This window comes from Euleptes europaea, chromosome 7, assembly GCF_029931775.1.
Source record: "Euleptes europaea isolate rEulEur1 chromosome 7, rEulEur1.hap1, whole genome shotgun sequence".
In the NCBI taxonomy this organism is placed as follows: domain Eukaryota; kingdom Metazoa; phylum Chordata; class Lepidosauria; order Squamata; family Sphaerodactylidae; genus Euleptes; species Euleptes europaea.
The window spans coordinates 17,597,920-17,610,100 of record NC_079318.1 but is presented as its reverse complement, the minus strand read 5'-3'; the positions used below and the strand labels follow the sequence as shown (position 1 = coordinate 17,610,100).

General features: G+C 41.3%; 1 protein-coding gene across 1 annotated transcript in view; it reads left to right on the top strand.

Moving 5' to 3' along the window:
• PRKN (parkin RBR E3 ubiquitin protein ligase) overlaps nucleotides 1-12,181 on the top strand; it is a 750,081-nt gene that overhangs the window by 250,276 nt on the left and 487,624 nt on the right. The window contains exon 5 of the mRNA XM_056853313.1: nucleotides 11,053-11,136. Within this exon, the coding sequence (XP_056709291.1) occupies nucleotides 11,053-11,136 (84 nt within the window). The remainder of the gene's footprint in view (nucleotides 1-11,052; nucleotides 11,137-12,181) is intronic.

Genomic DNA, 12,181 nt, shown 5'->3' with positions numbered 1-12,181 from the left:
TTGGTAATCTAGTTTTTTAATGTTAATGCAAGGAAAATTCAGGACTGCGACTCACGCTTTCATCTGATGGAAAGCTGGATTACTTAGCTCTGTATATTAACGCGAATATATTTGAATTTTATTTCTTTACCCTAAGTGTTAGTCCCAAATTTTTTAAAAACAAAACAAAACAGTAAATGTCAGTTCTGTTAAAACTACTGGACAAGAAGCCCAGGAGGCTCAGGAGCCACCACCAGAACCTGAGATTGCTAAGGGCCCCATGAAGGGGAGCGGCTGCCAAGGACCTTGCAGTCACCTGAGGACTCCAAGAGCAGAGAAGACAGAAAGGGCAGAAGTGCAGCTCAGATGGCGGAGTGCATGACAAGGCATCTAGAGACCTAGATCTTATCACTGAATAAGAGGCACTTACGCTGGCGGCAGGGGCAATTCTGTCTGCCTGGGCGCCGCAGAGCTGCATGCCGCTCCACTGATGCCACAGTCTCTCCAAGACCTAAATCCTGCGGCACTGACATGGGGGCGAGGCGTTCCTGGGGGCGGAGTTGACAGTAGTCATCTTCCAAAGCCCCTCCAGCCTGGGAACGCCCCCTTAACTGGGCCAGGTTTTTCCTGGCATATCATCACTGTTTTCTATGGGGGGGGGGAGGCCCATTTTCTTTTTTAAACTTTAAAAAAGGCTTTTAAAAAAGGCTTTTTAAAGCCCTGCGGCAGCCGGGGAACCTCTTTGGAGGCTCCGCGATGGCGCCTCGGCTACGCTGTCCCCGGCCACTGCAAGGCTTAGGAATGAGCTGTCCAACTCTTAGAAGCCGATCCCCTTGCGGAAGTGTTACTTGCACATTTCCTTGTGAGGGGACACATGATAACTAGAGCAGTTTAAGAATGTTCTGTGGATAGACCTGTCGCCATATTTTCTCAGATATGTCAATGAGGTTGGCGAATATGTTTCTTTTTCTAAAATGCGCACCGAACGGTTTTGAGACAGGCTTAGAAGTTTTATCTGCCCCCCATCTTTTTGCTGTGGATAAAACAGAAGAAATGTAAGTCCACATGATGGCTGAAATGGCAATTCTACTGACCATTTTTTAACGTGTATGCATAAAATGAAATTTGTTTTGAGAAGCGCATCCAAGGACAATGAACAGAACCAGGACAAAAGGGTAGCAGAGGTCTCTGTTCTGTTTCCTTCTTTCTTTCTCTCTTTCCTCTTACTTGAAAAAAAAAATAGCTAGTAGTGTTATCGAATGTGATTTGGGTTCTTAGCAATACATTTGCCACAGAAATTGGAAGAGTATTTGTGAGTAAAGTGATAATGTTTATAGAGTGATGATACCCGAGCATTCACTTGAAATCTAATGTGGGCCTTATCTAATTTAATATGAAGTCCAGTTGGATTAGTAATTATCAAGATATAAAGGATGGAGAAATAAATGAAGCTTTACATGATAATATCTGTTGCTATTCACATAAATTTCCAAGCTCTGAATTGAAATGAGATTTCCTATCATGTAACAGTTAGAAACACATCAGGTGGTTTTTGGCTGACTCTAATCTGGGTAGTTGAAAGCTTCATTTGTGCCACCGCAAGATTATTTTTAGGAAAGAGAGCTTGAACAGATGACAGTAATCAGTTGGTTCTCCTAAATTAAACCTGTTAAGAATACATAAAAATGAATCACCCCATTTGGAAGCCTAATTTGTCTCTTGTAATAGCTTTGTATAAGAAAAGGGACAAACAGCTTGTTTTTGAATACACAATTTGTGTACTAGGCACTGAACATGGAGATGGGAAATTTTTTCTTGTGGGCCTAAAAAGAGAGTATTATTTTTGATTAGGATAACAGAAAAATACCTACTGGCGCCATTTTCTGCAAGAGTTTGTGACACACACGGGTTTCGTGTCATAAAAATGCAAGAATCACCTGATTGGATCAGACAAAAGTTCAGGCTGGTCCAGCAGTCTGTTTCCAGCAAAAAAAATAGCCCCATGCCCCATGAAGACCACAAACAGAGTATGAGAGAGCCATTACTCTCCTTTGTCACCATCATCTGGTAATCAGTGGTGCACCACCAGACAATAATTGATATAGTGTTTGTTATTAGAAAAATCAGTAAAATTCTGCCATGCCTAGGTGGGAAGGAGGGCCAGCGTGGTGTAGTGGATAAGAGCGGTGGTTTGGAGCAGTGGAGTCTGATCTGTAGAACGGGATTTGATTCCCCACTCCTCCGCATGAGCAGCGGAGGCTAATCTGGTGAACTGGATTTGTTTCCCCTCTCCTACACACGAAGCCAGCTGGGTTACCTTGGGCCAGTCATTCTCTCTCAGTCTCACCTACCTCACAGGGTGTCTGTTGTGGGGAGGGGAAAGGAAGGTGATTGTAAGCTGGTTTGATTCTCCCTTAAGTGGCAGAGAAAGTCAGCATATAAAAAACCAACTCTTCTTCTTCTTCTTCTTCTTCTTCTTCTTCTTCTTCTTCTCAACATTGCAGGGGGGCACTTGGGCCAACTTGCTCCTAGTATGGCAGCCCACTGGGACCTTTCCCAGTAAGTCAAAGGGTCAGTCTGCCCTGTTAATGTAACTAGCAACAAATCTCAGTATTTACGACACTAGGTTACTAGCTGTTTCATTTTCCATTGCTTTTGTAATATTAGCTATCATTAATTTTTAATTTCTCACTTCTTCAGCAGACTGACTTTACTATTTTTAATTAGGCTTCCACCAGTGGCCTCAAGATACTTTTTTTGCTGTTCTGCAACTGCCACTCTAGACCATGTTGGTAAATATATGATGATTTTTTTCCCCCTTCTCATTGTGCCTTATTTGGCACTTACTGAATTCCATCTGCTTTTGTGTTGCCCACATATCAGCTTTGGAGAGATCCATTTGGAGTTCTTCAAAGTCCGTTTTAGATTTTTCCATCATGAATAATTGGTGTTATTGCAAACTGGGCAATTTTGAGTGGGAAAGCGTCTAGAACCGAGGCCTCCAAGGTGGTGCCCGTGGGTGACATGGCTAGGGTTGCCAGCTCTAGGTTGGGAAATACCTGGAAATTTTGGGGGGTGCAGCCTGAGGAGGGCAGGGTTTGGGGAGGAGAGGGACTTCAATGGGGTATAATGCCATACAGTTCACCTTCCAAAATGGCAATTTTCTCCAGGGCAACTGATCTCTGTCACCTGAAGATCAGTTCTAATCGCAGGAGATCTCCACCCACCACCTGGAGCTTGGCAGCCCTAGCCATGGCGCCTGCAGACACCTTTTGTGGCTCTTGCAGAATGTTTTTATAAAGTCCGCAGGGCCTGGTGGGGCTTTTGCCCCATGAGGCTTCTGGCTGTCCATTGAAGATCTGATTGGCTGTCCAGATTTTTTTTAAAAAGTTGTCTCAGCAGCAACTGCTACCACATCCCGAGGCTATTCGCTGTGTGACTGAAGGTAAGGGGCAGCCGTTTTGTGACAATGCCCACCATGCTGTGTCAGAATTTCAAAGGTGACCGAAGGCTCAAAAAGATTGGGGACCCTGATCTAGAGTGTTGGGATTTGGCTGGAGAGACGCAAGTTCAAGGTCACATTCAGCTGAGAAGCTCACTGGGCGACCTTGAGCCCATCACTATCTTCAGCTTAATCTAACTCACAGGGTTGTTTTGAGAATATGTATACCACTCTGAGTTTCTTGTCAGAGGAACAGAATAAAATGCGGTAAGAAAAAAGAGACAGAAATGAAATTAGTTGATGGCTACACCTATTTCTATTTAATTTAACTAGTGTTAAATAGTGCTGAAGCAAGTATAGATTCGGGAGAGAGAGGAAATAATGAAATATTTATCAATAATTATCAATATTTATTTCCCTAGGAGGGGGGGGGGAAGACAGTCTGTCTGCGTGGACAAAAGCGTAAACGTAAATCTAAGTAAAAAAACCCATAAAATTATTTCAAACTAACAGATGCAGTAAAAACATTTAAAATGTCCACCAGATTTAAGTAAACATTTACTGCTTAAGGTATCTTCAACATTACAAACATGACAAAGCCATGGTGATTTTTCCACAGCAATGATCTCTGCGTACATTTAACAGTCTAGCCTTACTACTGCTTTCTATCAGTTTATTGGGATGGATATTAGTAGGGCTGCCAGGTCCCCCTTCTCCTCCGGCGGGAGCTTTTGGGGCAAGAGAGCCCCACTCCAGTGGTAAAAGGCCCCTTGCAATGTGTTTACACCCGGAAGTGCTGCATCGCAAGCGGCCCTTTACCACTCAAACCCTTAGAGAGGCACTTCCGGTTGCAAACTGGACGTGCCGCACGGGTGCGTCAACGTGCGCGGGCGCACGTTTGCCCGCCAATCCTCAGGTGGTCGGTGGGCAGAGGGGCAAATTACCAGGGGTTTGCCCGCCACCACCGGGCACCTGGAAACCCTAGATATTAGGCTGTAATTTTCTATACCTCTCTACCTTGGATCCTTAAAAAAACAACAGATAGCTGAAAGTTCAATGGTAAGAAAGCACATTACACTGATCAAGGACATATTTTAGTTAATAGTTCAGCAGTTTTACAATTTACAAAAACTCTCCAGTGAATGCCATCCAGCCATGTGACTTGGTACATTTTAATTGTAACTCAGCTTTAATGTTTCACCCTTTGTCACCTCCATTCGACATAGTTCTTCAAAACCATATCTATAGATCCATGTATAAAATCACATTTTCTGCAGCAAAGTTTGATGCAAAGCACCGCTTCAGCTTCTATGCAATGTCTTATTACTTCCTTGGCCAGCATTTGTCATCTAACTCTCCCATGACCTCTCTGGCTTCAAGTTCAAAGACATTTTTATTATTAAATTTTAAATCTTAGTAATTTGCTCTTCTCCTTGGCTTGACCATTGCATCTGATATCTGGTCTGCTATTTATGCTTTTTCAATTTGGGAAAGATGTCTTCTAAAGAAAGTGTCCTCAGTTTGTGTGTGTGTATGTGTTTTAATAAAGCCTTCTTGACTCTGCTATTTAAGCATGCTGGCATTTTTTTAGATTTGTTGATTTCTCTTCTAATCTGTGTTCCCATTTTATCAAAATATCATAGAGGCTTATATAACTTCCAGGCCTCTTGAACTTCTTTGACCCTTCTCACTCTTTTTAGTTTTCTTTTAACTGATCTTCTCATTGTTATATTCCCCCCTTTTAAGTTAAATACAATTATGCTGGATTTTCTGGTCAATTTTCCACTCACATATTTTATTTACTTATTTAGAGGTTTTCTTACTCTGATTTTCTCCTCAGTGGGGACCTAAAATAGCTTACAAAACATTCCAATACAATTTAAACAACAATTTTAAGTGAACATTTTAATAATTTTAAATAATGCAGTTTATTTTTAAAAAAAAAAAACTACTGGAAAAGTGTACCCACAACCTCCAGGACTGGTCTGATGTCTACCAAGAATCCCATCAAGGTCATGGGCTGTGAGTAATGGACCAAGTCCTTCAGCTTTTGCCCTTCAGCTCATGCCAAAAGGCTCTCACCGTGCCCAGGTTTTAAAGTACTTGAAATAGGAGTGAGACAAAAGCTCAGCCCTGGGACTTACATGGCTGGCAGTCAGAAACCCACAACCCCACCACCCTGCTGAAAGATCCTCTGGCCATGTCCACAAGTTAAGTTTCTGAAACATATATATTTAATATGTATATTGCATTTCTCAGCTCTTGCACTAGGTACTGTGGATAGGCTCCGGTTAAATCAAGAGTGATGTCTTCTCTTGATCCTTTGTAAGCCTGACTTCTTCTTATAACCTTGTTGCTTTGTCTCCTGTATCTGAGCCTCAGGCTTGCGATCTGGGCTATCAACATAAACCCCATCCACCTAGCTGCCGTGGCCATGCAGATGAAACAGAAGATGTGACAATTAACTTAGTACGGTTCTTGAACTGGGGACTGTACAAAAAAAGTAATGGCATTCCTTCTGTTTCTAATGCAAGTTACATTTTCTTGCTAGACATAAGAATATGTGTTCTATCTATCAAGCTTATTAGAATAATGGCTCTTGAGGATCATAGTTTATTGGGAAAATGGAATCATTAGTGGGTAAGTAAGTAGAAAATTTGAACAGATTGAGATTTTTTTAAGGTAAAACACTAATAATCTGGTAGGAATATTGTCGAAGGCTTTCACGGTCAGAGTTCATTGGTTCTTGTAGGTTATCCGGGCTGTGTGACCACGACCACAGTCACACAGCCCGGATAACCTACAAGAACCAATCTGGTAGGAGTCTTTGTAATGAAGGGGATAACTTATCAAATAATAAAGATAATCAGCAGCACTAGAAGTACTAGTGATCGTTTCTTTGCTTCCTTTATTCTCCTACAGGCTAATTCTGTCTTCAAGGATGTGTTGGTACATATAACTCAAAAGAGGTGGGGGGAACAGCAAAAGGCCATACCTTAATAGATAATGTTCGGGAGGAGGGATAGGGTTGCCAACCTCCAGGTACTGAAAGTCAAATAACAGCAGAGAGTCTAAGCACACCATTAAATGCAACAAAGTTTACCAGAATGTGCAAGGTGATACAAGAAAATACATGAAAAAACCGGAGATAGAATATACAACATCAACAAACATCAACAACACAGAGTTGGTTAGAAGGAATAAACCAAAAGTCCAAGGAGAAGTCCTAGTAGGTTTTCCCAGATGAACCAAAAGACATGATGTCAACGAGGTGTCTTTAAATCTCCATCATTCTATGAGCTATAATCACTCATGATTTTTGTGGATCAAGATAACCATGGTTCCTTATTATAAAAGATCTCCTCTCACAGGAATGCAAAATGAAGGACAAATGGTTTAGACAGGGATGACCCAGTTTTGCCATCTAAGATGGTCTTTATTGTCTGCGATTTTTTTTCTACATTGTATTAAAAGACCTACGTTAGTCATTGCAAAATCTGTGTTTTCTGTCGGTCTCTGGATGTGTCTTGGGTCCTGCTATAGGACATCAGTTTGCCAATGGCCATTCCTTTCTTACAGATAGTAAACAGGATCACCATGTAATGTTGCTGAACCAGTATAAAGTTTTACCCTGGGATTTAGGCTGAAATTAGGTTAAATTGAAGCAAATTTGGATGGTCTCATTAAAAATGTGATGTCTTGGTCAATTGTGAGAATTTAGGGATGAAGACAGACCCCCGCCCCCATAAACATAAATACATTAGCTGTCGTGGCACACACATACCAAATACTAGTTCTTGTGGAGCTTGGAAGGTGTGGTTGCTGCATCTATTCCATGTACTCCTTCAATAAAGTTTGTAATGTAGAAGCACTTTGAGAAAGTGGTATGTCAGTACCCTCCTTGACCAAGGTACATTCAGCTACAATCTGGGATCAAGCCTTTTCAGTGGCCATCCCATGTCTCTGTATAAGCCCTCTCAGAAGAGGTCAGAAAGGCTCCTACCCTCTTGGCTTTCCAGTGAGGCTACAAAACATCGTTATTCTGAAGCACTTTGAGTCAGTCTCAGATTCTAACTGAATTCCCAGTTATGAGCACCAACCCCGGTATGACCGGGCTCAAAGTTCATGCGAATGTGATGACTGAAGGCTATGCTGATAGCTGTGACTTTAGTATATTTATTTTAATTTATTCCCTACCTTTCTCCCCAAAGGGGACCCAAAACAGCTTACATCTCTCCTCCATTTTATCCTCACAACAACCCTTTGAGATAGGTTAGGCTCAGAGAGTGTGGCTGGCCCAAGGTCAGCCAGCGAGCTTCCATGGCACAGTGAGGATTTGATCCTGGGTCTTCCAGATCCTCGTCTGATATTACAGCTACTATACCACATTGGCTCTTTCTATTTGGACAGACAATCACCACTTGCTCCTAAGAGTGCTCACAAAATTCTCTTTTTCCAAATCCAATATGTCTACTCATGGCAAAAACATCAATCGCATCATTTCACCACCTCTGAAATTGTTTAATACATATTTTGTTATGTATTTATTTACCTCATAATGTTATGCAGGAATGCAAAAAAATAATAATGATGGAATGGATGTAGAGCAATTTGCTTCTTATTTATTCTCCTTATTCATATCGTAAAACAAGAAATGGAACATTTAAACATTGCCATCCTGGGAGTGAGTGAACTAAAGTGGACTGGATTAGGACATTTTCAGTCAGAAAATTACGAAGTGTTTTACTCAGGAAATGACATATGAGATGGATTGACTCAATCAAGGAAGCCACGGCCCTCAGTTTGCAAGGCCTGAGCAAGACTGTTAAAGGTAGGACATTTTGTAGGTCATTAATTCATACGGTTACCATAGGTCGGAAGCGTCTTGAAGGCACTTAACACATGCACACATTCTTTATAGAACTATATAAGCAAAAAGAAAGGGCTTAGGTGTTAAGCCATGCTGGTTATCTGGAGAGGCAGCATGGAAAGTTTCTAAATAAATGATAACAAATGCAATCTCAATACAGTCTCAGGGAGAAAAGTTGTGGGGAAAAGGGAGAGGAGAGAAATGTAAAAGGAATACTATTTGAGCAAGTATAATTCTGCATACTTGGGCTTTGTTTAATTCCAGAATGATGATAGAGTGTTAAGCTGAGTATTTCGTAGGGAAAGAAGAGTTTAGATGACAGATCTGAAGGAAATTCACAGTGGGTAGCCGTGTTAGTCTGTCTGCAGTAGTAGAAAAGAGCAAGAGTCCAGTAGCATCTGAAGGAAAGAAGAGAAGTGGTGTTACATAGTTCTTTTTCTTCTTCTTGGACATACTTTTTTACAGTGTTTTATAGCTGACTTGTGGAACCAACAGTATGGCTGAGTCTGACAAAGGGCTAGAAGAAATTTCTACTACAAAAGAGTCCAGATGGTCACAGCGATTCATTCTCTTACTAATATGTTCAAAACCTTCAAGAAAGTTGAGTCACCCAGATGTGATCACAGACCAAGACAATGCAGCCACTGATCTTTTTCATTTGAACTCTTGTAATCTTAAAAAAAAAAAAACTTTTTTAGAAATCTCATTACAATTTTCAATTGCTTCAGCCCCTTTAAACAACAAAAAGATGACCTTTTAAGTATGAACTGCATCAAACCCCAGTAGCCAGGTAAATGCACTGCAAAAGCGGTGGCCTTTTTATGTTGTAATCAGGAAGGATTTTCTTTTCAAGCAATGCTTTGATTAATGTAAGCTAATAATTGTAAGCCATGTAATGTGTAGTGGATTTCAGTAGTACAACTGATTGGCTGATTACAGGTTGATAGATTTCCCTTAAAACTCAGAGAAGGACAAAGTAATTGCATGTGAAGTGTTCATCTTTGGGAGGTATAATTAGATGGAAGAAGTTGGGGAGGGCTGTAAAGAATCATGGGGAGGAAGACAAAAGATTGAAAATTTTGCTCCTTAGCCAAATATCACCTTTCAGAATTCTATAAAGGGCTTCAGCAGTCCAAAATTTCCACCTATACTCCGTTGTCCCAATCTACACATTGTGTAGAATGAAAGAGAAAAATTCTGGATTGTATCACTCCTGGTTGATTGCGGAGGATTGCATTTCTCAATGCTCCCCAACATTGATCAGTCTTGTCATGTAATAGCTAGCACATAAGGGAGAGGGCTATACTAAACTCTTCTCCCTAATATACTATGATGTACTAGTGTGCTGAAGGCAGGAAGGTGTTTATTTTTTAATTTAGGAGGAGCGTTCCCGAACCGTTTCGGCTCAGGAACGCCCCTTTTTGTTTTTTAAAAGATACGCCAGCTTTTTGCTGGCCAGCTTTTTGCTGGCGTATCTCCCGTGCAACCCTATGAGGGTTGCATGGGTTTTTGGTGCCGAAACCTCTTTAGGAGGCAATGCCGCTAGGTTGCCTCCTAAAACCGGCGCAGGCATTCCTTTCAGGAATGCGCTGTAGAACACCTTGTGGTTGGTGATGTAAACACTGGGCTCCAGCCTCCCTGTTCTGCCAACTGCATTGGTTTATCATCTTTAAATCCCTTCACAGTTTAGGACACTCATAGTTCTCAAACCTCCTCTCCTGATATACTCCTGTGTACCAGTCATGCTTCTCAGACAGCCTTCTCTAAGAGGGTCCATTTGGCAACAATTAGGTCAGGGGCATCCCCTCTGGTTGGTCCATTCCTCTGGAATGGCTTACCAGATTGGGTGAGGGAGAGCCCTCACTTTCTACCTTTGGGAAGGCACATGACTATTTTGTTCCAGGGGGCATTTGGTGGAGGATGAAGCAGGCTTTTGGCTGTGTTTTCAACGGTGTATTGGCTTTTAACTGTGTGCTTCAATTGTGTACTGGTTTTAACTTGTTGCTAGATGTTCATGATATGTGTTCTTACAGCTCTGGCTGTTTTGATAGCTGCCTTAAGGTGGGGTACAGTAATGACCCGGTGCTTGCACAGGAGACTACCTTTACCTTTACCAATAATTTAATTAAATAAATGTACAGAGGGCCAAAGAGCCCCGTGGCTCAGAGTGGTAAGCTGCAGTACTGCAGTCCAAGCTCTGCTCACGACCTGAGTTCGATCCCAACTGAAGTTGGTTTCAGGTAGCCGGCTCAAGGTTGACTCAAAGGAAAGATAACTGGGGAAGGCGCTGGCAAACCACCCTGTAAACAAAGTCTGCCTAGAAAACGTCGGGATGTGATGTCACCACATGGGTCAGGAATGGCCCGGTGCTTGCCCAGGGGACCTTTACCTTTACCTACAGAGGGCCAAAACAAAGAGTCAGTGTCTTGGTGGCCTTTTAATATACTATTTCAATTCTAGAGCCCAATTATCATTCCTAATGATAAATGAATTTCAAATTTCAATATGGATATTGTGGGATATACTTTTGCAATAGGTTTATGTTTTTGATACTATTAATGTACATTTTGCTTATGTTCTGCATTCATTATGCTTGTGACTGTATCAGGATTTGTTCTTCCTATTTTTTTTTTTAAGCAATGCCATTTCTCCTTACTTTCTTTTGCTGTCTCTCAAGGAAAGTTCCAGAAGAAAAGAACTGAAAATGTTTCTCCCCAACTGTATTTTTTAAAATGTCCTTTTCTCTTATTTTTTTTAACAGGGTCCATCTTGCTGGGAAGATGTCTTGATTCCAGACAGAATAACTGGTATTTGCCAGTCCCGAAACTGTAACGGGGAAGTAGCTGTAAGTGATTGTCAAAATGTCATGACTATCAAAAAGCAGCATGAGTCACTTAGAGGAATTAAATACAAGGACTAAGTTGTCTTGTCTTGTATATTTTAATAGAATTGTGATTGATGAAGGTCATCCACTTGGAACAATATAACATCAATGTTTTAGAAATGACACTGAAGTGAAAACTACTGAAGTAGAACTCTAAATTGTCACGTATGGGTGTGTATTCTCATAATACGTCTAAATGCTGTACCAGAATGTGCACACAGATCAATAGAATGGCAAGAAAATGACCTTTAAAAATAAGATAAATGTCTGTTTGAACTTCTAAATACTACAGATGGTCCTTTCAGCACATCAGCAGCTTTCCTTTACATGAATGCTGCTGCTTCAAATTGTCATTTACTAATTACAATTGCCATCAAATTTTGCCTCAAGTGAAATATGAGGTGAATTTAGATATGTCTGCCTGGGGAAACTATCTAAGGAATTTGGAGGGAGGCTGAAAGTGCATCAGTAAGACCAGAAACGTGCACTGAGGTTTTCACACATCCCTACTTGGGATTTTTTTGTACAAATAAAATGTACCCTATTATCAGTGGAATGTCTGAGCAAGCAGCAAAGTTGTCTTTGAAAAACATGCAGTTTTTTTCATTTTCCTGGATTTATGTCATTGATTTCAATGAACTCTGTCTACAGGAACTTAAGCATATCCAACTCTCTGTGGGTATTATTTTAATTTATTAAATATATTTATATCCCTTCTTATCTCCTTCGTCTCAAAGTAGCTAACAAAACAAGGTTGGGAACACACACAAAAAATCCATCAACAATCTACCAGCAAGATAAAAACAACAGCTTTTGCTACCTACTGAGGGCCAAAATAAACATGGATGTCGCTATACTCATGCCAACTTTAATGGCCCCAATGCCAGCAGGAAGGCCTGGATGCCATGGCAGCACCACCCCGGGATGCTGACGGGGCCTACCACTGGCGTCCCATTGGCGTAGAAGGCTGCACCGGGATCCCGGGAGGCGTTCTGGTGTCCCAGAG